This window comes from Equus asinus, chromosome 14, assembly GCF_041296235.1.
Source record: "Equus asinus isolate D_3611 breed Donkey chromosome 14, EquAss-T2T_v2, whole genome shotgun sequence".
In the NCBI taxonomy this organism is placed as follows: Eukaryota; Metazoa; Chordata; class Mammalia; order Perissodactyla; family Equidae; genus Equus; species Equus asinus.
In genome coordinates, this window is record NC_091803.1 from 10,248,461 (window position 1) to 10,271,849 (window position 23,389).

At 46.4% G+C, this 23,389-nt stretch overlaps 1 protein-coding gene and 1 long non-coding RNA gene across 25 annotated transcripts in view; both read left to right on the forward strand.

Moving 5' to 3' along the window:
* LOC123276648 (uncharacterized) overlaps positions 1 to 23,389 on the forward strand; it is a 197,983-nt gene that overhangs the window by 51,195 nt on the left and 123,399 nt on the right. For 20 of the 24 annotated variants that reach the window (XR_011494088.1, XR_011494095.1, XR_011494101.1 and 17 more), the window contains 3 exons: positions 4,031 to 4,186; positions 5,588 to 5,713; positions 9,487 to 9,536. This is a non-coding gene — a long non-coding RNA (uncharacterized lncRNA). The remainder of the gene's footprint in view (positions 1 to 4,030; positions 4,187 to 5,587; positions 5,714 to 9,486; positions 9,537 to 23,389) is intronic. The other 4 variants (XR_011494089.1, XR_011494093.1, XR_011494100.1 and 1 more) reach the window with 2 other exon arrangements.
* The window catches only part of LOC123280243 (heparan sulfate glucosamine 3-O-sulfotransferase 4-like), a 63,325-nt gene continuing 50,104 nt past the window's right edge, over positions 10,169 to 23,389 (forward strand). The window contains 3 exon segments of the mRNA XM_070485367.1: positions 10,169 to 10,255; positions 13,191 to 14,195; positions 14,198 to 14,262. Of these exon segments, the coding sequence (XP_070341468.1) occupies positions 10,169 to 10,255; positions 13,191 to 14,195; positions 14,198 to 14,262 (1,157 nt within the window).

The window sequence follows — 23,389 nt, forward strand, 5'->3', positions numbered from 1 at the left end:
TCACATGGTGCCAAGGTGGAAGGTGCTAAGAACAAGTCTTTGGCACAAGCTTGCCACCAGGATAAGTCTGAAATTGACAGGCTTGAATGGTCAGTGCCTCTGATTGTTGGGACATAAGTGGACAACCCACCAGGGCTATCTGGAGATGAGTTCTCTGGAACAGACTTCAATAAAATGGAAACCGATTTAGATTGAGTCACAGTTAAAGGGTGGTCTATCGGTGGTGAGACAGACAGGCTTGGTGGTCCGTGATGACAAGCCAGTGAGTCATTGGGATTCATTATCTGGGACAAATTTGGTAAGGGGTTAATATCTTGGGAAAGGGTGCGGTCAAGAGAGAAGATCGTATTCAGAGACAGAGTGGCCTCTGGTTGGAGAATAGGATCCATTGCCTGGGTGTCATGTGGTGGGAGAGGGGGAAGGGCAATGGGTTGGGGTGGGGAATGGTCTGCTGGGAATTTGGACTCCAAGGGAGGAAAAGGCTCTGGTGGCATAGAGTGACCCGGTGGTGAGGGTGAAAGAAAGTCAGCTAAGGGTGTCATTGGGTTAGGTGAGAGAAAGGAGGGGGGCGGTGGGGAAGGGTCAGGTGGAGGGGATGGTGTTAGGTCTCCTGGAGGGATTTCTGAGAAGGCGGAGGACAGAGTGAATGATGACTCAGTCCCAGAAGCTGTGGAAGCCATAGAGGACACAGAGGCAGTATCATCTTCCAGGTCCTCCAGGAACAGCAGCCGATTGATCTCAGCAGTTGTGCTATTACACACCTCACAGGAGGGGTCTGGGCATAATAGTTGACGAATGCGGGTGGTATCGAGAGGCCGGCCTAGGGGCCTGCGGGAGACAGGAAGTAGAAAACTGTAGCCAGGACCAGAACAAGGAAAGGAGGACCTGCTGGCCTGTCAGGGGAGGGGCCACCTGAAGCCTGCTGCCCCTTCACAATGCCCCACATCTATGACTTCACCATACACTCAGCAGCCCTCACCCCAAGGCCTTCATTCACATACCCGTTCCTATGGCAAACCCCTCCCATGACTACTGCAGGCTGTACTGAATCCCTGGAATTGCAGAGAACATGTTAAAGAGGAATCAGGAAAGAAAAGACTAGTCACCTTTTCAGAATAGAAATTAGCCTCCTTTTCTCCTCTGTTTCCCTCTGGTAGTTTCTCCAACCTGGGAAACCAGAAGAGCGAATTACATGTAATAAAGGTAGAAGCATAGGTGTTACACAGGAGTCCCTTTATGGGAGACCCTTGGGATATTAACGGGATATTAACACTGAAAGCCCCAAGAATCAGTAGATGTGGTCAAACGGTCAATGATAATATTAATAAGGTTCACATGTGTTTGTTGCTTCATTTATAAAGTACTGTCACATACATTATCCCATGGGATGTTCAAAACCACCATGTGAGGAACATAGGTCAATGGTTACCTCAAAGAGGAGTCTGATCATCCAGGAAGTCAACGTAGTTTCACAAGGTCAGAAGACAGAAGTTCTGACTCTTGGCGTCTCCCACGGCAACCCACTGGGCAACACCCATTGTCCAGGCCCATCACTGCTTCATGCCCAGAGCTGGGCAGAGCAGGAATCTGAGAAATGTCTCGGGTTCTGACTACCTTCCCATGAACCTTTCCTCTGAGGCCTCTATTTTCTGAGAGGGACTCTATCTAGCGGCTGACATCCTCAGAGACCATGGACCTGGGACCTCATGGAGAGGACAGGATGGGTCACCCTTGGAGAGCTCAGGTGGGATAGGTGGAACCTTACCACTTGATGTTCCACCTTTTCTTCTCCTCTTGGCTCTGCCCTGACGCTGAGAACAAAAAGAAAAGAATGAGGAGCGAGGACTTAGTTGGCTTGCTCCTCTCTCTAGGAAACTCAGATATTCATCCAAGATTAATGTCACTCTCTATTTTTATTACTAGCACTTTGTGTTCTTTCCCTTTCTGAATTTCTAAAGGTGATAAGATACTTTCAATTTTTCCTTCTTTGAAAAACTCGAAGGAGGATTTTTGGCTAGAGTCCACACTTGATATTCTCAGTCAGAAGTCCTCTGCTCAAGGAGGGCATAGACTCTGAGGCCCACAGTCACATCTGTGCTTCCTCAGATGGGACCCTGTATCCTGGAACAGAGCTCACACTCCAGTGTCTGCTCAGAGGCTCAGCCCTGCTCTCCTGATCTGCCCAATACAAAGGACGGTTTGGTCGAATGACGCCCGTCATGGGAATGTGACTCATGATCCAGTGCTGGGAACAGTGTTCTCCTACACAGATCCCAAACTCTCTAAATAACCTAATGCAGGGCCGTGAAATCACTGATGGGATTTTATCCGGGAATCCTCCACCACACCCAGATGGTCTGTGAGTTTTAAATGGGAAACAGTCCCAGCTGAACCCCTAGTCCTGCCTGGCCTATTCCCCTAGAAGGATGATGTTCTATCCTCTATTCAGACTTGCCATCTTAGGAGTCTCTCTGGACCAACTCATTTAAAAATGTGGGACTAGAAATGGAAACAACAATAAAAAATGCCTGTTGGTGGCTTGCCCAGGGATCCTTACCTTTTGGTAGATTTTGGTTTTCCAGAAGGTTGGTAAAGATGGAATCCCCACCAGGAAGCACAGGAACAGAAGAAGCAACCACAACCCACACACGATGGTGAGGTTATAGTCACTATCTAAGAATGTTGAGCAGATGCTCAAAAACAACTCAATATGGCTATTCAGAAATGAGAGAACATTCCATTGACTGAACTCCATTTTCTGAATCGCAAGGCTGCCTGAGGCAACTGAGCTCTGAGAGTGTCCGCACTTGCCTATAATCCCAGGCCTGCATCACAGAGCACTGAAGAGTCACAAAGGGTTTCAGAGGGTGGGGGAGGGGACATGAAGAGGGTGTGCCCATGGCCCCTTCCCCCCACCAGCCCAGCTGATCTCTCCATGCATCCTGGGCCCTCCAGGTCCCTCTGCCCTACCCTGCCATCCTATTTTCCAACTCTGTCCGTTCATGAAATCATACAATTACATTAATGAAATTTTCTGCCTGTTCCACCTGTACTCCAGATATTACCTGGGCCCCCTTTACTGTTTGGAGAGCTTGACTTTGGTTTCACCAATTCCACTGCCTCGAAAGTCTGAAATGCTCCCTGGAATTTTGGCTTGTACCCAGACATTTACACTCAGAATCATATATGTCCTCAAATCCATCTTTCCTTTAGAAAGTTTTTGCCTTACATGAACCCTGATATGGAACTTAAAGTTCTTCTGTACTCATTTGGTTTTGTGAATGTTGAATAACAAATTTTAGTTTTTTGCTTCAGTCAGCCTTTACCATCTTCAGCCAGTGGGGCTGACTCAAATAATTGAAATGAGTAATTCATTATTCAACACTCACAAGACTAAAATCAGTGCAGGCGTACCTCACTTAATGAAAGGGAAATGTTTAGAGAAATGCATCATTAGGCACTTTCACTGTTGTGTGAACATCACACAGTGTACTTACACAAACCTAAGTGGGAGAGCCTACTACACACCTAGGCTATGTGGTGCTACCCGTATGGGACCACTGTCATATATGTGGTCCATCAGTGACCGAAACATCGTTAATATTGTTATGTGGTGCGTGACTGTGGTGGATGACAATGACAAAATGGAGTACCATTTTCAAGGCTTCTAAAATGGAGCTGGGAGGCCATTAAGGAAGTGGGGCTTATGCTTGTACACCACATCCACCACCAGATGTTAACTGAACTTTTGAGCTTTACCTGACAGCAGAGGTCACATCTTGAAGTGTTTCCTCATTCCAAGAAGGGACAGTCTGCCTAGGACCAACTAGGTTCTGGCAAGTCAGCTCACCCCATGCCAGAACCAGTCAGTAACTGTTCACTGTAGACCTTTGTAAGCCTGTGTCCTTTCCTTTTATCTACCCCTGCCTCCTTTGTCTTCCTAGGAGCACATTTGAGCTTCTACTCGAATCTACATCTCCTGAATTGCAATTCTTGAGACCCCCAAATAAACTTTTTGGTTCTTTTGCAGTTTATGCCTCTTATTTGCTGACTTTACATGGTGACAGAAGTGGGATCCCTAGCTACTGACCTTCAATTCTGGTGCCACTTCACAGACACAAGCAAGGTGCCTGCAAAGAATCTTTTGTGCTCTGTCGTCTCCTCCTGGTGGCTCTGGTTCCTGGTGGTAAGTCCTCCTGGGCCTGGACCTCCCATTTTTGGTAGAGGTCCAGACTCTTTCTGTAGGCGTCCTTTGATACTGGTTCTGGCCATCCTTCCGTTGTCAGCTTTGTTAGAAAGGACACAGGCTTACAAAGGTCTACAGTGAACAGTTACTGACTGGTTCTGGCATGGGGTGAGCTGACTTGCCAGAACATAGTTGGTCCTAGGCAGACTGTCCCTTCTTGGAATGAGAAGTTTCTTTGTTAGAAACTTCTGTTTCTTTCACTCCTTTTTGGGGCCTTTGATCCTTTGGTAAGTTCATACAAATGAGAAATCCATTTTCTCAGAGGACCACCAAAGAACAGCCCCACTCTGGGACTCCTGCTGGTTTTGTCTTTAAAGAATACAGACCTTCTACATGTAGATTTCTGTCCCACTGGGCTCAGATTACTCAGGGTGATTTAAGGCTTCACTGGCCTAAATGGGGCTCCTTTGAAATTCCTAAATTGGTTTATCTGTGCACTCAATTGGAAAAAGCCTATCAAACCAAACAAATAAAATGGGAAACTTTTTAAAATTGGTATCTTGAGGCCTCTAAATGAAACACTGAAAAGGACACTTCCTTGCAAGCCATAACAATGTCATAACTAAGAATTTCAAATGATTAAATGTAAATGCCATCAATAAAAGAATATTAACTCCTGCTGTATTCGTCAGGGTTCTCTGGAGAACCAAGGAGATTATATAATATATATATATATATATATATATATATATATATATTAATATTGCTATATAATAGAATATATAATCCATTGTATCTATATTTAAATTCACTTATTTAGTTCTATAAATTACATATATACACACAAAATTTATATATGAAAGAAACTTTGGCCTCACCCCTAACTGCCTAAAAGAATTTAAGACAGAAGGCCTGTTCCAGGAAGGAGCTGTCAACGTAGGGAACTCTAGATGTGGTAGAGAAGAAGGTACCTAGCCGGGCCCATTTTACACAAGTTCTCTCTCATTTGTTTAGAGATGGCCCAGCAAACATTTGGTTTTCTGTCTCCTTGTGAATTGGCTTCCTCCTCTTTGAAGTCCCAAACCATGACCCCCAACCCCGCGCCTTTGTAAAATATCTAAACCCTAACCATAGGCCTGGCAGACACGCTGTGGACTGAGCAGCAGCATGAAGACCAGGGTCAACCTGATGACATTGTGGGTGGGACTACTGGCTGTTTGTCCTCCACATCCTTGTCCTGGGTGCCCAGGAAGGCAGTCACCCAGCAACTTGCAGTGAGGTGTGGCGTGTGACTATGTTTCAGCCAATGCAATGGGAGTGGAAGTGGTGTGTGCCATTTCCAGGTTGGAACTTTTGAAAGCAGGTGTGTCTTCTCCGTGTTCCTTCTTTCTCCTTGTGCAGATTGGTTGCAGACAATGCTACAGGCATCAGGAATGGCGGAGCCAAGAGACGGGAAGTCATGGGTGACTGACACACCCTGTGGAAGAGAACCACCTGCCCAACACGAAACCCACCTTGGCCTGTAAGGTAATCAGACATAAATTTCTACTCTCTGGTTATTCTTTTTAGGGATGTGCTTGTTATTTTCTTAACTATTATGGAAATATTTCAAATATGCAGAAGAGTACATAGTATGACCTCTATCTCCGGCCCCAATATCCAGAAAGAACAGACGTTCAATTCTGCCCTATTTGCTTCCGATGTTGCATTCATTTGCTGGGGCTGCCATGACAAAATGCCACACGTAGGGTGGCTTAAACAATAGAAATTTATTTTCTCACGGTTCTGGAGGCCGAAGTTCAAGATCAAGGCGTTGGCCGGTTTAGTCTCCTCTGAGGCCTCTCTCCCCGGCCGCTTCTCCCTGTGTCCTCACACGGTCTTCCCTCTGTGTGTGTCTGAGTTCTAATCTTCTCTTCTTACGTGACTATCAGTCACATTGGATTGGAGCCTACCCATGTGACCTCACTTGACCTTAATTACCTCTTTAGAGGCCCTCTCTCCAAATACAGCCCTATTTTGAGGTCCTGGAGTTAGGACTTCAACATATGAATTTTCAGGGACATGATTCAGCCCACAACGATATCTGTGTTTTTAAGAAGCAAAATGTTGCCGTCACACCTAAAATTCACATTTCCATCCCGTTCTCCTCCCTCCCTCATCATAGGTATCAATATCCTAACATTAATTACATTCTTTATGATTCCAAGAATATCCATGTGCATGGCTCCATTAACAAAAGATTACATTTTTATGCAGAGTCAAGACATACATGTGTATGTCTCCGTTAACAAATTCTTACATTGTTATGCACTTATAAAATGTACGGGAACAGCATCACACTGCACATGTCCTTCTTTGATTGGCTTTGGGCTATAAATGGGGAAGGAAAAACAGCAGCCGAGGGTAAGAGAATAAATAAATGGCTTATGCATAAAAACCCAAAAGGACAGATTTCCAAGAGCGTCCCAGTTGGTGACCATGTGGAGGTTCTGGGAGAGAGGTGGTTCTGGGAGAGTGGTTACCTGGAGAGGGCGTGGAAGCTCAGTGCCCTTTCCCCATGTCTTGCCCTATGCGTCTGTTCCATCGAGCTATTCCCGAGTCATATCCTTTTCTAATAAACAGGTAATCTAGTAAGTAAGAGGTTTCTCTGAGTTCTGTGAGCCGCCCTAGCAAATTCGTCGAACCGGAGTAGAGAGTCTTGGGAACCTCCTACTGACAGCCAGTTGCTCAGAAGCATAGGCGACAACCCAGACTTGCTGTTGGCACCTGCAGTGGGGGCAGTCTTGTGGGGCTGAACCCTTAACCTGTGGGGTGTGATGCTGTCTCTGGGTACATAGTGTCAGAATCGAGTCGAATTGTAGGACACCCAGCTGGTGTCCCAAGAATTGCTTGTTGGTGTGGGGGACTCCCCCGACCCCCAACCCCACACACATTGGAATTGGTACCAGAACCTAGGAACAAACTGTGAAAGATAAGCGTCTTAGCTTGGGTTCCCATAACAAAATGCCATAGCGTGGGTGACTTAAACAACAGAAATTTATTTTCTCACCATTCTGGGGGCTGGAAGCCTGAGAGCAGGATGCCAGCATGGTCAGGTTCTGGCGAGGGCTCTCTCCTCAGCTTGCATAAGGTCCCCTTCTCACTGAGTCCTCAGATGGCAGGGTGTGTGTATGCGTGTGAAGAAACAGAAAGAGAGATCTCTTCAACTTCTGATGAGGCCACAGTCCTATCTGATTTAGGTTCCACCATTATGACTTCATTTTCACCATAATTACTTCCTAAAGACCTTGTGTCTGGACATGGTCACAATGGGGGTCAGGGCTTCCATTATATGAACTGTGGGGAGACAGAATTCAGTCCATAGCAATAAATAGAGAGCAAATAAATAGAAACAAAGGTTTGGCATTTCTCTTTATCATTTCCTTTCTTCCTGACTTTACTGTCTCGCTCTTTGTCTAGCTTCTTGAGCAAGCAGCTCGTTGGTTTCTAATTTTTCTTTTTAGATAAGTATATTGAAGCTATCTTTCTTCGAAGTATTGTTTAATTCCATCCACCAGATTTTGTCACGTAGTGCTTACAGCTATAATATTTCCTAAGTTCCATATGAGATGCCTTTCAACGCAAGGTTCTGTAAGTTCCCGGCCATTATTATTATTTTCTCATCTGTCGCTCCTTTTACAAGTATGTAATGTTCCTCCTTGTCACCATGTTGGTTTTGTCTGGAGCCTTACCTCCAGATTTCTATAGATATACTTGTTTATTGACAAGTAAAGGACAAAATGAGGAAATATCTTTGCTATATATAAGCGTGGTATCAGTCTACACTCCTGGGACAGTGTAGACTTCTAATCTGTCACTTATCCACCTTTGTGAAAAGGAATTCTAATATTGGCTCACTGAAGTCATTTTGGTCAACAGCAGAGGAAATTGATAATATGTATGTTTTCATCAGTCAGATAGTCCACGTTGTGCTGTATTCACAACAAACTCCTAAGTCTCAGCTAAAAATAACCAAGGTTTATTTCTCGAACATGCTCCATGTCATCAGGGGCTGGCTCTGTATTATCCTTGCTCAGTCTGGAGGATTGAGTAGATGGCAGCTAAAAGATGCTCGATCCAACTTCTTGCACAACTGCCAGGCAGGAAAAACACACTCCCACTGTTTGCCAAAGGTTCTGTCTGGAAGAGACAACCTCACTTTTGCTCAAGTTTCATTCGCCAAAGGCTCACAGAGTCACCTCTGACTTTAAGGGGCCAAGAAGATACATCCCTTCTGTGGGCCAGAGAAGAGCCGACAATGTCTGGTGAACAGCAGTAATAATAACTATACACTGTGCTCTATTGTGCCTTCCAAAGCTTATTTTTGCTTTTTGTTTGTTGATTTTTCAAAAATTCCCTTCAGTTATGTGAGTTACCATAAATCCTTCTAGTCAATTTCTTTAATAAGAAAACTGAAGTTAGCCAGAGTTAGCTTCTTTCGCTTAAAAAAAAAAAACTATCTAAGGCATTAGATTTGGCGTTATAAATGTCACTGAGCGGCTTAGGAAAGTGAACTTCAGTTTTTACACCTTGGGCTGGTTTTGAAGAAAGGGTACACACCGATTTTTCAAGGATAAGGTTTTAATAGGAAAAGAAGCAGGGCATGGCATGAGCCAATATTTAGGTCCGAATAATTATTGGTGGCTGCAGCATGTCAGGCAGGGAGCCAGCTGTTTTTGCATATGCTCTCTAAGTCAATTTAATTCTTTATAAAAACAATATGAGGTGAGTCTTACTATTCATCACTTACATATGCAGAAACTGAGGGTCAGGGAGGTGAAATTACCTGTCCGAAAGTCACTTAACTAGCAAATGATGGCTTTGTTTCAACTCCATCATCTGATCAGGCAGAGGTGAAAGAGAAGAATGCAATGTGTGCTTTTGGGTAGTGGGTACCGTTCGGTTTGGCAGGACTGTGGGATACATGCAAGGCGGAGGGGCCCTTGAGTGCTAAGGCAGAGAGTTGGAGTCTATCAGGTAGGCAGTGAGAGGAAGGTTTCTGCATCAGAGAGGGCACTGGTGGAGCCATGCCTCAGAAACATTGATCTGCTATTGTCCTCTACGATGAAGAGAAATGAGGCACGCTGGAGGCCTGGAGACCAGTTGGAGGAGCATTGTAAAAACTCTCATAGGCCTGAATGGGCATGGGTGTTGGCAGTGGAAAAAGAAAAAAGTATTCTATCGAGTCTCCAGATGCCCAGGGAATTGCTGAACGAAGTCTGAGTTCTCCCTATGTAGATAGCTCCTACTTTTCATTATAGGTTTCTCAAGAACTTGCTCCCAGAAAAAACCTGGATGGAGAACAAAACAGGTAAGTGCCCAAGTGAGAAATCTACAAAGCTCCTCTCCCCAAAAATCACCTCTTCCCCATCAGTTGTGGGACCTATCATTTCACCAACGGGGTTCCGTTCTTTCAAGAGTCTCTTATTTAAGTAGGACTATCTGTGGACGAGAGGGAGAAGGGACACTGGGAAGTGTCCTCATTAGCAGCATCCAGGCAAGTAACATAAATGTATGAGGGCACTCTGGGGGGGCACCGTGACGAACAGGGCACATGCTCCATGTCAGGGGGGCCTCTCGGTTCTGGCTGAGGGGCCCAAAGTTGCTGGATCTACTATTTCAGCAGAAACCTCATAGCCAAATTTTTTGGGAAAGTCCTCAATTTTACACCACTGCAACCAGTTTCAACTTTTTAATATCACTGCGCTGGCCACATTCAGCTCTTAATTTGTTAGCAGTTTGCCACCTCTAGGTTAAATGTTAGTACCATTTCATCAAAACCTTTCCAAATTTGAAAGCACATCTTTAGTAAAACTAGCTACAGAGCAAGTTCATTTGGATTGCCCAGAGCGGGGATAGAGAAGTCCGGGAGCTGGGCAGGGACTGTCGGGAGGCCCCTGGACCACGTGCTGGGCATCCTGGTGCCTTAGCTTTGAAAGGGAGATGGAAGACAGCAGTGACAATATTTGCTGCAACCGGGCCCTCCTGGGCGACCACCCAGAGCTGGGCTTGGAGCCGAAGGAGGGATGGGCAAGCTGTGCTGCTCCCAGCTCCAGTTGGCCCCTTCCCATTAACATTACAGGAGTGCAGTTGCGTGGTGTTTGAAAAAGCATCCCTAGTTCCACGAAACGATTTACAGGACACCAGACTCTGCATTTCAGAGGTCTCCGGTGTACCATAAAAAATATATTCTAAAGGAATAATCTTTATCTGAGCTGAAGCTGCAGTGAAGGAAGCTCACGTCCAGCTGAGAGCAGCCGTGAGCTTCTGTTCACTCAGGGAAAAGTCTGTGTTCATGTTATTGGAGCAACAGTTTTTTCTCTCTTTGGCACTAGGTATCTAGTTAATATTTAGACACTATATACATTTTCTTTCAACTGTTGTCCCTTGCCGGGGTCCCGCCCCGGCGGAGTCCAGGTTCCTGAGGGATGGACGGCGTCGGCACGATGAGGGAGGGGGCAAATAAAGGGGACGTGAGACTTGGGTTGGTGTTAGCAAGTCCGACTTTACTGTGCACAAGTGTCGTTTATATATTTTTCAGGATTAGTACAGAAATAGTTTTACAAATATTCTCAGAGAGATAAGGAAGTAAGAAACGAGCACAAGAATATTTATTAGCATTCCATTCTATAGAGCATAAGGTTAATGATCGTCTTCTCTGCAATTAACTAGTGTTTGTTGTCTCTAAGCTAAAGGAGATAGGTACCTAGGCATCTGTTGTAATTCATGGTAAAGTTAAATCAAAGAGAGAAGGTCCAGGCCTCCGGACAGGACAGCAGTCCATCTGGTTACATCCTGGTGGAGCCATCCCTGCCTCCCTCAATCATTTATGCCATTAGTGTAGATGGTTAATGGGAACAAAAGGCGACTCCAGGGTGTCTTATCCCCAGGGCTATCTGTATTCTCAGCGGGCAGTTAAACATCTTTACTTTTTCGCGCCCTTTAGGGGGTGGAAGCATTCCTTTGTCTTTTAGATTGTAGAGCTAACGGTCCCTTAAGTACACTGCCGGAGAAAGTATCATATTGTTAGTAAAATAAAGGGCTGAAAAGCTAAACTAAACTATATATCTTCAAGAATAAAAAAGAGAAATAAGTATACACATAACCTTGATAGAAAGCATGCATATAATTCAGAAAATATCGGGGGTGTTGGCCGGCCATCCTTCACCGAGGGGCATTCTTGCACCCCTCGGCCCTTCTACTCACCAATTATTTATTATTTATTGCTTTTAGGAGAAAACCTCTATAACATTTTAACAGAAAGCAGAAGGTCAAGAATAATATATAGATACTTCTTGATCAACCAATTAACCAACAAACTTAGAAGGACGATGCATATGTATATTTAGAGAAAGAACTGGAGGGAGAAGGAAACATTAACCAGATGGAGGCCATAAACCTAATTCGACATCTTATCTGGGCAGGATTCCTTTCTGATTGTCTCAAATGGGACTGTGTGCTCCTCCATTAATTAACTGAAAAATATCTTGAAAGTTACCTGCAGGTGGTCACATTCTCTTACTATATCTAATTTTCCCAGGAGGTAGTGCCTCCCAAGCAGCCACCCAAAGGAGTGAAAACTGGAGGTTAAGAAAGGAAAAGGAATGAAGGGCAATTAGAAGCAGCACAGGTTTCAGAACTATGTGAGGGGCTGGCCGGTTATTCTTCACCAAGGGGCGACCCTGCACCCCTCGGCGTTAATCGGCTGGACCCTGTCAAACAGCCGATCAAATGATGTAGCCACGGCTCCCAGCAGTCCCTGTTATGCGATCAAACAAAACTGGAGATGCCAACCACATCAGCCCTGTAGGTGAAAGCAGACCCTCCAGGCACCCAGCTGTGGCTAGCAGGGTAAACAGGACTCACTGGAGCCAGCCTCTGGGAAAGACTGGCGCCATGTGCCTGCAGGGCCAGCCCCTGCCCCCAGGAAGCAGAGTTCGCTGGAGTGCCTCAGTTGACCGCTCTGCCTCTTCCTGCCATTCCAGCCTCGCGTTTCCTCTACCTCCCTGAGCAAAAGGAAACAGGAAGCAAAGTCTAGTCTTGAATGTTCCAAAGCCTTATGATGTTTATCATTCCCCCCAGGAGAGGAAGGTGAGGGCCGGAAATCTCTCTGCAAAGAAGATACTTTTTTTTTTTAATTCAATGAAGTGACGCACAGACACAGCAACACAACTTCTCTCTGCTTATAAGTTGTTAAGAGTGATGATAGTCTCAGTCTATTTTAGTCCAGGGAAATCCGAACTCCTTTAGCCGCAATGGCCCCCAAGGGGCGCATGTGCATCTGTGGTTCAGGGTGTCCAGGAGGAGACAGCCTCTCCTTTTGGAGCAAAAAGCATAGTCAACCGGTGGCGGGACAGAGGCAAAAGCTCTAGGGCAAGGAAATCTGGGGGTTTGTGTCAAAGCTCCACCAATCAGGAGCTTCAAGCTAAGATGGGGAGGCTGGAAAGATGGAAGTTGGCATGGGAATCCTGGTATGGACAAGAAATTCCTCCTGGGTCAAAGGCAGGAGGATGTCCAGGAAGGGAGAAGAGCGGGTCATGGATGGACCGAGTTTGCTTGGAGTCCCATGAGAAAAGGGGAAGCGAGAGCTCACCACCTTGTGGCCCCCAGCTTCCTGGTGTGCGGCTCTGGCGGCAGGTGTGGGGCTCTAGTCTCTGAAAGTATTGGGAGAGGGAAGGAGAAACTGGCGTCCCAGGCTCCCAGGGGAGGGGAAGCACGCGGGGTTGGGCGGCAAACCCCTCCAGCGTGAATGCGTTGCGGGGCGGGGGGCGGGAGGGGGGGCACGATCTCCGCTTTGCCAGGTGCCCCAGCCCTAGCGCACGCCTCCGTTCCGCGTCCCAATCCGCAGGCGCGCGCGAGGCGCACTCACCCTTCTCTCGGCGACGCGCGGGGCGCGGCGCGCGGCGCGCGCACGGGCCCCTCCGCCTCCCCTCCGCGCCTCTCCTCTCTTCCGGCAGAAAGTTAGCAGTGGGGAAGGAACTCGGGGCTGCAACAGCGCGCGGCTGCAGAGGCTGAAGTAGGAGCCGCGGCGGAGCCGGGAAGCGGGGGCGCTGCAGACGGAACAGGTGCAGCCGACGGGTCAGTGCGCCCCCCTCGGGGGTGGTGTAGGGCCACCCGGACTCCGCGGGAAGAGTGGGGAGTGGGGCCATGCAGCCGGGCTCTCCCCTGGCGCAGCAGCGGGACAGCGGCCAGGGCCAGGGGTGCATTGGCGTCGCTTCACGCAGCCGGGGCGCCTGGGCGGCGGCGGCGGCTGAAACCATGTCCGGGCAGCGCCGGGGGCTGCTGCCGCGAGCCGGGAGCCGCGGTGGCCCCGTGGCCCGCACCTCCTCCGCCTCCGCCTCCAACTCTCACCGCGCCGCTGCCGCCCGGCGCCTCTGCTAAGTGGCCGCCGGCGAGCAAGTTGCTTTTTCTGTGCACCTTGTCCCTGTCCGTCACCTACCTGTGCTACAGCCTCCTGGGCGGCTCGCGCTCCCTGCAGTTCACCCTGGCGCTGCAGGAGCCGCCGCGCGCCGCCGCCGAGCCCCCGCCGAGCCCGCCGCCACCCTCTCTGCTGCCGCCCCCCGTGCACCTCGGCACCCCCTCGCAGCCGCCCGCGCCGACGCCGGTCAACGCGAGCCGCGGGGTGCCCCCGGAGCCCTCCGAGCAGCCCGCTGCCCCCGGGGCCGACGGCTGGGTGTTGGCAATCGGCGGCGGGGGCGCTCGGGACACCTGGCTCCGGACCCCGCTGGCCCCTGGCGAGATGATGACTGCGCCGAGCGCGCTGCTGGAGTGTGAAGCGCAGGAGACCAGCACCACCGACGAGGAGCTCGCAGGCCTGAGAGCGGCCAACGGGAGCATCGAGAGGCGCGGCGCCCTCAGCACCCCCGACTATGGGGAGAAGAAGCTGCCACACGCACTCGTCATCGGGGTCAAGAAAGGAGGCACCCGCGAGCTGCTGGAGGCGATCCGAGTCCACCCGGACGTGCGGGCCTGCGGACCGTGGGCATAGAGCCACACTTCTTCGACAGGAACTACGAAAAGGGGCTGGAGTGGTACAGGTAGGACTCTGGGCTTGGCGCAGGGGATAGATGGGTGGGGAAGACCCAGAGGGAAAGCTGCGGCTTCCCACGCCCTTGGATATCCAGGCACCTCCCCGAGAACCCTTCGCCCCACGAGGGCTCTGCGGACCCTGGCGGGCCTGCTCGGGGGAGCGCGGAGAGGACTGGAGGCTGGCCAGGGATTGCTGTATTTCAGGATTAGGGGAGCTGGTGTCACACTGCCCTGCCTGCCTCAGGCTCCTCACCCAGGGAGGTGCTTTCTGAAGCTGCCTAGCTCCACGCCTGGGAATCCCCAGCCCAGGTGCCCGCGGGGTGTTTCCCAGCCTGGGCTCTTGTGGGGCTCTGCGCTGCTGCGTTGGGGACGCTAAGGCATGAAGCAGGATAGCTAGATTGACTGAAGGGCTTTGAGATCTCCTGGAATCTCTCAAAATCGCCCTCAAACGTATTTGCGTGTCTGGAATCCGACTTTAGTATTTTCAGGTTAGAGCAAAATGAACAGGGAACAGTTAAAAAGATGATGCTGGCGAGTTTTGGCTTGCTAGAAAAGACTGAGGATGTTCCCCATCTCCAGCAACCCTGGGTTGCTTTGGCATCAGGAGCATCAAGGTCTGCACGACAGTCGGTGCCCTAAGAGTTTTTACATCCTGCACCCCTGCCCTTTCTTACCGTCGCCTCCTTGGCAACAGATTAGAGCTTCTGTCTTGTGAGATGTTCATCTCCCTTGTCTTCCACCGTCTCCCAGCGGTGAGGGAAAGGAGAGGAGAGTAGAAAGTTAAGTGCAGGTAAAATAACTTAGTGATCCGGCTTTCTTGCCCGCCATAACATTTAAAAAACACTGGAGCAGATGCCCAAAAGGCAAACCTCCTTTACTCCCCCCCCTTTTTAGCTCTTTCTGAAAAACATCTGGATGGCTGGTCCCATCTCTGTTGCGTCTCAGTAATTAATTGGAATTGTCAGACAAACACAGGCTTTGTCAGCTAAAGTGGTATTATCATCTTCACAAGGCCAATAGGTAAAATAAGGATTGTTTCCTGACGAGTTGCCTTGCTGTTGAAGAGATGTGCTTTCTAAGTTTAAATTGCAGCCTGCGACAGTTTTAGAAATAACCTGACTTCAGAAATATATAGTAAATGTGTATTATATAATAATACATATTGCTGTATGTGTGTATTATATAACATCTATTATATATGAATATATAATATGTATTGATTGATTTCTTCCGCTTTAGAAAATACGCCTTATGCTTTCAAAGCTTGAGAAAAAGTACACTTAGGCATAAACATTCCAGCAGGTTAAATGGAAACAGCAAACGTGTCTGTCAATGTCTCGTCTGTTTCAACAGACGAGTTGCAACATTTTAGGAGGCTTCAAACAGCCCCTTCCTATCAAAACAGAAACCAGTCAATGCCTGCTTGAACTGGAAAATCAGTATTTATAACATTGCAAGTCATGGCTTCGAGTTTGCGATTATAATTAAAAAGGTGTCAGGATGATTAATGCAACAACAGCAAACCAGAGAAGGAAGGGGATGTTTGGGAAGGTTTCGGTTGTTTAATTGTTGGTTGTAGGAATGTTCTGATTTCTGCTGTGGGGCAGCTTCAGCCCTATGAGGGTCACTGTGGTCTTTTCCAGTTCTAATTTTAAAGCTGTGTATCTTGTGAGAAGTGTCAGATGCCATTTGGGGGAAAGGAAGGCCTGAAGATCAGACCTTTCCAATGTGTGTTGTGTTGCTTTGTGGCAGCTGGAAATAGAGATGGGGGTGTTTGACTCAGGTGACTTAAAATAACGTTGATGACGTGTGCGTGGTGGAGTGCGTGTCAGGAAGTCCCATCGTAGGGTCTGGAGAATTTTCTGAATGAAAGGATAGAAGATGCCAGATTTTCTCATGTTGTTTTACACTGTGGCTGGGAAAGGAAGGTATGAACCGGCCTCGCTGTCATGACATGGCTACTGAAGATGTCATTCCAGCTCGGTGGTACTCTCAGCCATCACTTGTGGTATTTGGACCTTGTGGTATTGCGTGTCAGTATTTGGTAGCCACCTGTAGAACTGTTCCACTGGAGAGGTGTGGACAGAACTGGATCCTCTTGATCCTCACTTCAGAGGACCATGCGGTGTCTCTGTGTCCTCGATCTGCTACGCCAGTGACTTGCCTGTGGGAGACCCTTATGTTCAGTGGTGCCGATTGGAAGTGCGGGAGGAGAATCTGTCTAACATAGAGGTAATCATTAGCCACCCAAACCTGGCTGTTGAGAAGACTCCCAGAAACCCGTTGGACCTGCAGGAGCCGAGTGGGCTGGCACTGGCCTTGGACCGCTCTCCAGCCTTATGAGGGACAGCAGTGCTTTGAGGACATTTGTGGGAATTTTACTTGCTGCACCTCTTCAGGCTCCTCTCTCTCCCATGTAGGAAGAGGGGATGACAACCTCACTCTATTGTAGAAAAGGAAACAGTGGCATTGATTCAAACCAGTAACAGAAACCCTTCCTTTTGGTTCCCTGGTGCAACTGCATCTTTTCAGTGGTGGCATCGCTACTTAAATGGTTATACCACGTATTCTGCCTGAAATCTTACTCTACTGTTTAACTGGTTAGAGATCCACAGGTTAATTAAAGGCTTTGATTTCCCCCCATATATTTATTTTGTTTTTGTTTTTCTTTTCAGCGTGTTTCCCAATAGCCTACTAATTCTGCTAGTGTTTCTGTTCTGGTTGTGTTTTCAGCAAGAGGGAGAGCGAGAAGAAATTGGGGCTGCTCTCGGCACAGCTGGCTTGGGGTTTCCTCATATCCAACTAGGCAGCCCTAGCAGTTTTATTTCTGGTGTTCCTCAGGCTGTATCTAAATCTGGGTTTTGCTTTCTCCTGTGCTGTTGATCTAACGTGAGTCAAAGACACATCTGAGATGAGAACATGTGCATTGGATTTTCAGGGCAGGGTGGACTGATGGATTAGGATGTGTGTGTTAAAGCTATGGAGAAGCAAGCCTCACTTGGTGGATGGACAGAGGCCAGTGATTAATAAGTGGGAGTAGATTAAACCCTCCACTCCTTCCTCTGTCCACCCCCCAAATAAAAGGGTAAAGCCAGAACACACCTTTCAGTATGAGCTGATACACTCTGGCTGGGCAGAGACCTGAACTCTCCTAAGGGATGGGACCTTGTGGCAGGCCAACTGGCTGCCACAGCAGAACTCATCAAAGTGACAGAGACGACTCGAGCTGTGGCCTCCCTCGTGGTTTACAGACTGAACAGTAACCGTGACCACTTTGCTCTGGGAGCCACTCAGCTCCAGGGTGCTGAGAAGGGACCCTCCACGGTTTCCAGTTGTCTGCAGTGGTAGCAGTTAATAGGCAGGTCCCATTGGCTGGGGGAAAATAACTCAGGAAAACAGCTTCAGTCATGCTCATGCCACACAGAGGAAAGTGGTCAGCAGCGTTATTCGCATGTGGTATTTGGAGAGAATGAAAGAGGACAATGGAAAGGCGCTGGCATTGATTGAATGCCTGTGATTGTGGTGGTTGGTGCTTCACAGACATGTTATCACATCGGGGTGTCATGATGAGGCTGTGAGTTAAACAGCAACATTCCTGGTTTACACTCCAGGTGGCTCCCAGAGGGTGAACCACTGGCTGAAGGTTGCTCAGCTGGTCAGTGGTTGAGTTGACCACATCTGTCCAATTTCAGAGTGCTGGTTTCTTTCCCTGTGCCACGCTGCCGCACAGAAAGTACTAGAATGTGTTTTCCTTCTTTCATTCAACAAACACTTAATAACGTTTACCATGTGCCCAGTACTGTTTTAGGTACTGGGGATAAAGTGGAGAAGAAGACAGAGGGAGGACCTGTTCTTGTGGAAATGGCATCTTTTAGTAGGGCGTTAGGGGAGACAGCAAACAAACGAGTCGTTCTTTTAACCTTTTTAATGTGGCTGTGGAAAACAAAATGACACTTGTGACTCCCATTGCATTTCCACTGGGCAGGGCTCCTGTAGAGCAGTGCTTTTTAAACTTGAAATGCACATGGATCACCTGGGGTGTTGTTAACATGCAGATTCTGATTCAGCAGGTCTGGGGAGGGGCCTCAGACTCTGCGTTTCTAACTTCCCAGTTGATGCTGACGCTGCTGATCCCTGAACCTCACTTTGAGAAGCAGGAGTCTAGAGAGTAATTGGGGTGTGTGTGTGTGCATGCACAGATATTATTTTGAGTCAAATGGTTAGGGGAAACCTCTCTGGGGAGGGGATGTAAATGAAGTGAAAGAGTAAGATCCTTCCATGTGGAGATCTAGGTGGAGAGGTTTCCAATAGAGGGAACAGCAGGTACAAAGGCCCTGAGGTGGAAGCAGGCCTTATGACCTTACAGAGTGGTCTTTCATTATTTCAAAAGCAAGGTGTTTGTAGCTGGACAAAATTGGGTTTTGCAACTTACTAGTTAGATGATCTTGGTTGGATAACTGATTTAACATCACTCATTTTCAGTTTATCTGAGAATAATTCCTTCCTTGCAGGATTGTTGAGAGGAATAAATGAAATAATAAAAGTGAATGTATTTTCTAAGCAAAAAGTGAGTATCCTAGACCAAAAATCCAAATGGACTCAACTACTGGGTTTTTCCATTTCTCAAATCCTTTTGGTCTCATATGCCTTACCTTCTGTCACAGCTGTCTTAATACTGAGAGAAGAGTCTGTTATTGGGGGTGTTTTTAGGAAAAGTCTAATAATGATTGGCTTTGCAGTCTACATCTGCTTAACCTCTTAAACCAAGGGTCACCAACTCACATGCCTTCTGGGCCCACAGCGATTGTATAAATGAGTGAAACAGACCAGGTGGGGAGAAACTGGGACGCACATGCTGTCTAAAGGGGCAGCTACTCTTTTCCATGTGCAAATGTGGCATCAGGGTTATCAGATCTTCCACTTGGTAAGAGAAACTGGAAATCCAGTTTTTGATGTGAAATTATCTGGTGTTTAATGTTGGCAACAGATGGAAATTTCTTCTGAGCACAGTGTGGGCTAGCACTGCGGACAAACAAAACCCACCTGTGGGCTCGGTACAGCCAGCCGGCTACCAGTCTGTGACTCTGGCTTAAACTCATTTCGGAAAGTAACTGGCACACCCGTACCCTTTGTGGTTGTCAGAATTGTGGCTTCTGTGTGCTATTTTAGGTTAGAGTTTTCCTCCTTTGCAGATTTTGCAAGAGCGTGGGGCAAATACCTCCCAGATACATTGCAACAACAGCAAAAGGAGCTGGGTAGAAAGAGGAACATTGAGGGAGAAAAGGACAATTCCCCCCAAAATTTCCCATTTGTTCCCAATGAACATTTTCCAGAAGTTGAGAAAATTTTCAGCTTTTCACTCATTAATGAGGCAGTCCCCTATTTGATCCATATTGATAAACTATACTTATATAATAGGTTCTGGTCAGGTGGATTGAGTAAGACATGAGAGTTAGAAAAATTGGGTTCTGGCTTTGCCTTGCCCCATCCTAGTTCTGTTGGGCGTCGGGTTACTTATATTAAATTGTTTCTTTCTATCCTTTTCTTTTCTTTTCATCTTTTTTTTTTAAAATCCCTGTTTCTTTTCTGATGAGGTTGTATTGTCTCCGTAGGGCCCATTCGCCCACTAGAATGCTTTGGTTCTGGAGCAGACGTCTGTGTTAGACCCTTCAGAGGAAGCACGAGAGCACTGTAGGAGCAACATTATTTGGAGCCTGTTTTTGTATCTCTGAGTCAGAATCCACTGCATCCTCCTTGTGTGACCTTAGACAAGTTACTTACTATCAGCAAGCCTCCATTTTTTTGTCTGTAGAATGGGCTCAGTGTTACTTACTTGCAAGTGATTATGTGAGGGTGAAATGAAGCGGCGCTTAAAAAGTGTCCCCACGCAGAGTGTGTGACATGATAAATTTCTTCTTCTCCTTCTCTCCTCTCTCTCTCTCTCTCCTAATTTTCCTTTTCCTTTGCTTTTCTCCTTCATTTTCCTTCAATTCCTTCCTTTTATCCTGCCTATCAGTACGGAGGGCCCTACAGAGAAAGCTGTAATGCATTTTTCATTAACAAATTGTCTTTCATTTCAAGATTATGTCTGAATGAGGGATTTCAAACCCTGAAGTGACTCTTAAGTAGCTCTCCAGAGAATAATCCAAACCGATTCCAGAATTTGGTCTACTGTGACATGAGCCGAAGGAGGAGAAGAGCCTGATTTCCTGGGGTACCTGCAGCCAGACTTCTCCACTAAGGGGATGGGGGAATGGTAGGGGGCAGGCTCTCGGGGCTTTCCTGCTCACATTTTCTTGAGCCCACAGTAGGAATGGAGGCCGCCTGCAGTGGAGAGGGACTGAGGCATTTAGAATGCCGAGGGCATGCTTTGCCTTCCATTTTTCTGCAGAGCTGAAGGCACTGGAGAAGGCAGGACTGTTTGAGAAGATCCCGCCAAATTCCCTACGTTGCGATTTGGCCACTTTCCCTGGAGTTCTCTGGCCATCAGAACATGATTTAATTATTTTAACTTTTGTAAATCATACCAGGCATTTTTAGTTTTAAATTGAGTCAGAAGAGGGGCCTTGAGACTTTAGGTGAATGAGAGATTGCTAGGGTTGTGCGTTAGAAAGTTTTAAAGGTTTTGGGTTTGCATAATGGATGCTATTTCTGAAACTGATTGAACCACCGATCTTTCAAGTCATCTCTTGATTCCATTGGTTTCTGCGGCTTGACAAGCTCCTCTATAACTGTTTTGGGAATTTCAGTCTGAAATTATAATTCACTAAGGGAGCTTTTCAGCCCATCTTGCCATTAATTAAAAGCAAGCGGTTGGTTAGGGTTGCCTGCCTTTACTTTTTTTTTTTCAATCTTTATTTAAGAATGTGTAAAGCATATTTACAGGGAAACAAAGCAACACATCAATTAGGCAATACTTTTTTGGTTGTGAATGATAGAAATTGAGCTTAAATTATTATAAATGAAAAAAGATGCTTTATTGGCTTATGTAATTAGGAAGTCTGTGGGGTAAGTGGCTTCAGGAAAAGCTGAATCCAGGGGCTTGAGTGATTTGACAAGGTCTCTGTCTCTTTCCATTCTTTGCCGGGTTTGTCTCTACCTTGCCTCATTCTCAGATAGGTTATCTCACTACATTTTAGGCAAGATGGTAAGCAGGAACCAGATACAAACATTATATGTTTATTTAATTCTTTTGGAAGTAATATATATTTTTTAAATTGAGAGGTTTATACTTTCCCCCAAATTACAGAATTGTTAAACCTCATTATGGAAGTCTCTAGTGTATTGTTTTCCTTCTGCATTGTGTTGAATTGTAAATGCTATTAAAAATTCCAGAAATATAAAATTTTCTAAATTTTATAGTCTCTTTTCTTGGTCTCTTGAAAATTTGCAGCTAGCTCTATTCACGTAAAAATACCCTCAACCAAAAGCAGTAGTAAACCATAGAGAAGGAAATAACTTCTCCATTAAAAGACAGACGGCTCCACCACAAAGGCCCATATGAAATGACCACACATTCAAGCAAAGCTGAGTTCCCGAAGGCCAAGAAGATTCCATGATGGATTGCCTCTAAAGGAGAAGCGTAGACCCATATTTTCATGAGTACAGTTTTGCTGATCTAAAGATGTCTGGGCACACTGAACAAAGTACTTTACTTATAAATGTAAGTTCACATTTGTGATGTCTGATCACTGAGATACTTAATAATGAGGCTACATGAAACTTAGGGTAGATAAGTGATTTGGAAAAAACTTTTCTTAAGAGCTTCTGCAAGAAATTCCTGGAGATGCCTTTTGTCCAGGTTGGGTCATGTGCTCCTTCCTAAAGCTGTCGTTGTGTAGTACCCTCATCGGGCCTGGCTGATGTAGCCACCCCTTTGGCCTGGAGTGGTGGGGGGAGTAAGCAACCAGGGCTAGTCCCATTGAGACCATAGGGAATAGTTTCCCCATGAAGATGAGGTGTTCAAGGGTTCTGTTGCTAGAAGAAGTGGGGACCAGTCTAGCCACATGTTTATTAAACCTATAAAGATCTACTTTGGACAGGTGTATGAGCTCTCTGAGTATTTTAACCCAGAAAGAGGGACAAAGGGTTAATTTTGGGAGGTTCCATGCACTTGTTATTTTAGTTATTCATTCATTTATTTATTCATTAAACATGTATTGACTGTCAACTTTGTGCTGGGGCAGACATGAATCAGTCATGGCCGGTGATCTGAAAGAGCCTGCGGAGTGGAGAAACGGACAAGTGAATGGTTACCTCACAAAGTAATAAAAGTCCTGACACAGTGGGGTTTATTCCAGGAATGGAAGGATGGTTCAATCTTAGGAAATCTAATAATTTGACTTATAATTTGACTTATTCTTAATACGGGTAAATGAGAAAAATTCTGTGAATTATTTGATGGATGCTAAAACGCATGTGATTAAATTAGCACCTATTTCTAATTTTTAGAACACCTCCTAATAAAATGGGATCTTACCCAAAGCCAGCATCATCTTTTTTTTTTTTATTAATGTTATGATAGATTACAACCTAGTGAGATTTCAGTTGTACATTATTGTTAGTCATGTTGTGGGTACACCTCTTCCCCCTTTGTGCCCTCCCCCCACCCCCCGTTTTCCCTGGTAACCACCGATCAGATCTACTTGTCAATATGTTAACTTCCACCTATGAGTGGAGTCATATAGAGTTCGTCTAAGCCAGCATCATCTTTAATGGTGTAATACTAGAAACATTCCCATTAAATCCAGAGCAAGACTAGAATGCCCATTATCATCACTATTATTTACCATTGCTCAGTAATTAATAGATGATGCAGTTAGATACAAAAAAGAATAAGAAAGGGGGAGGTAGAATTATCGCCATTTGCCAGTAATTTCATTTCTTTTGGAAAATCTAAGATAAACAATCCCCCCATGAATCTATTAGAAACAATAATAGGGTTCATTAAGGACACTGATGAGGAAATACTATGCAAAATCTGTAGTTTTCCTATATGCCTACCCCAACCGTTTTGGGAATATAATGAGAGAAAATATTCTATTTATAGAACCAGCCAACCAAACAGAATAACTTGAAATATATTTAGCAAAAGTTGCAAGGGACTTGTAAGAACCAAATTTTAGTACTTTATGG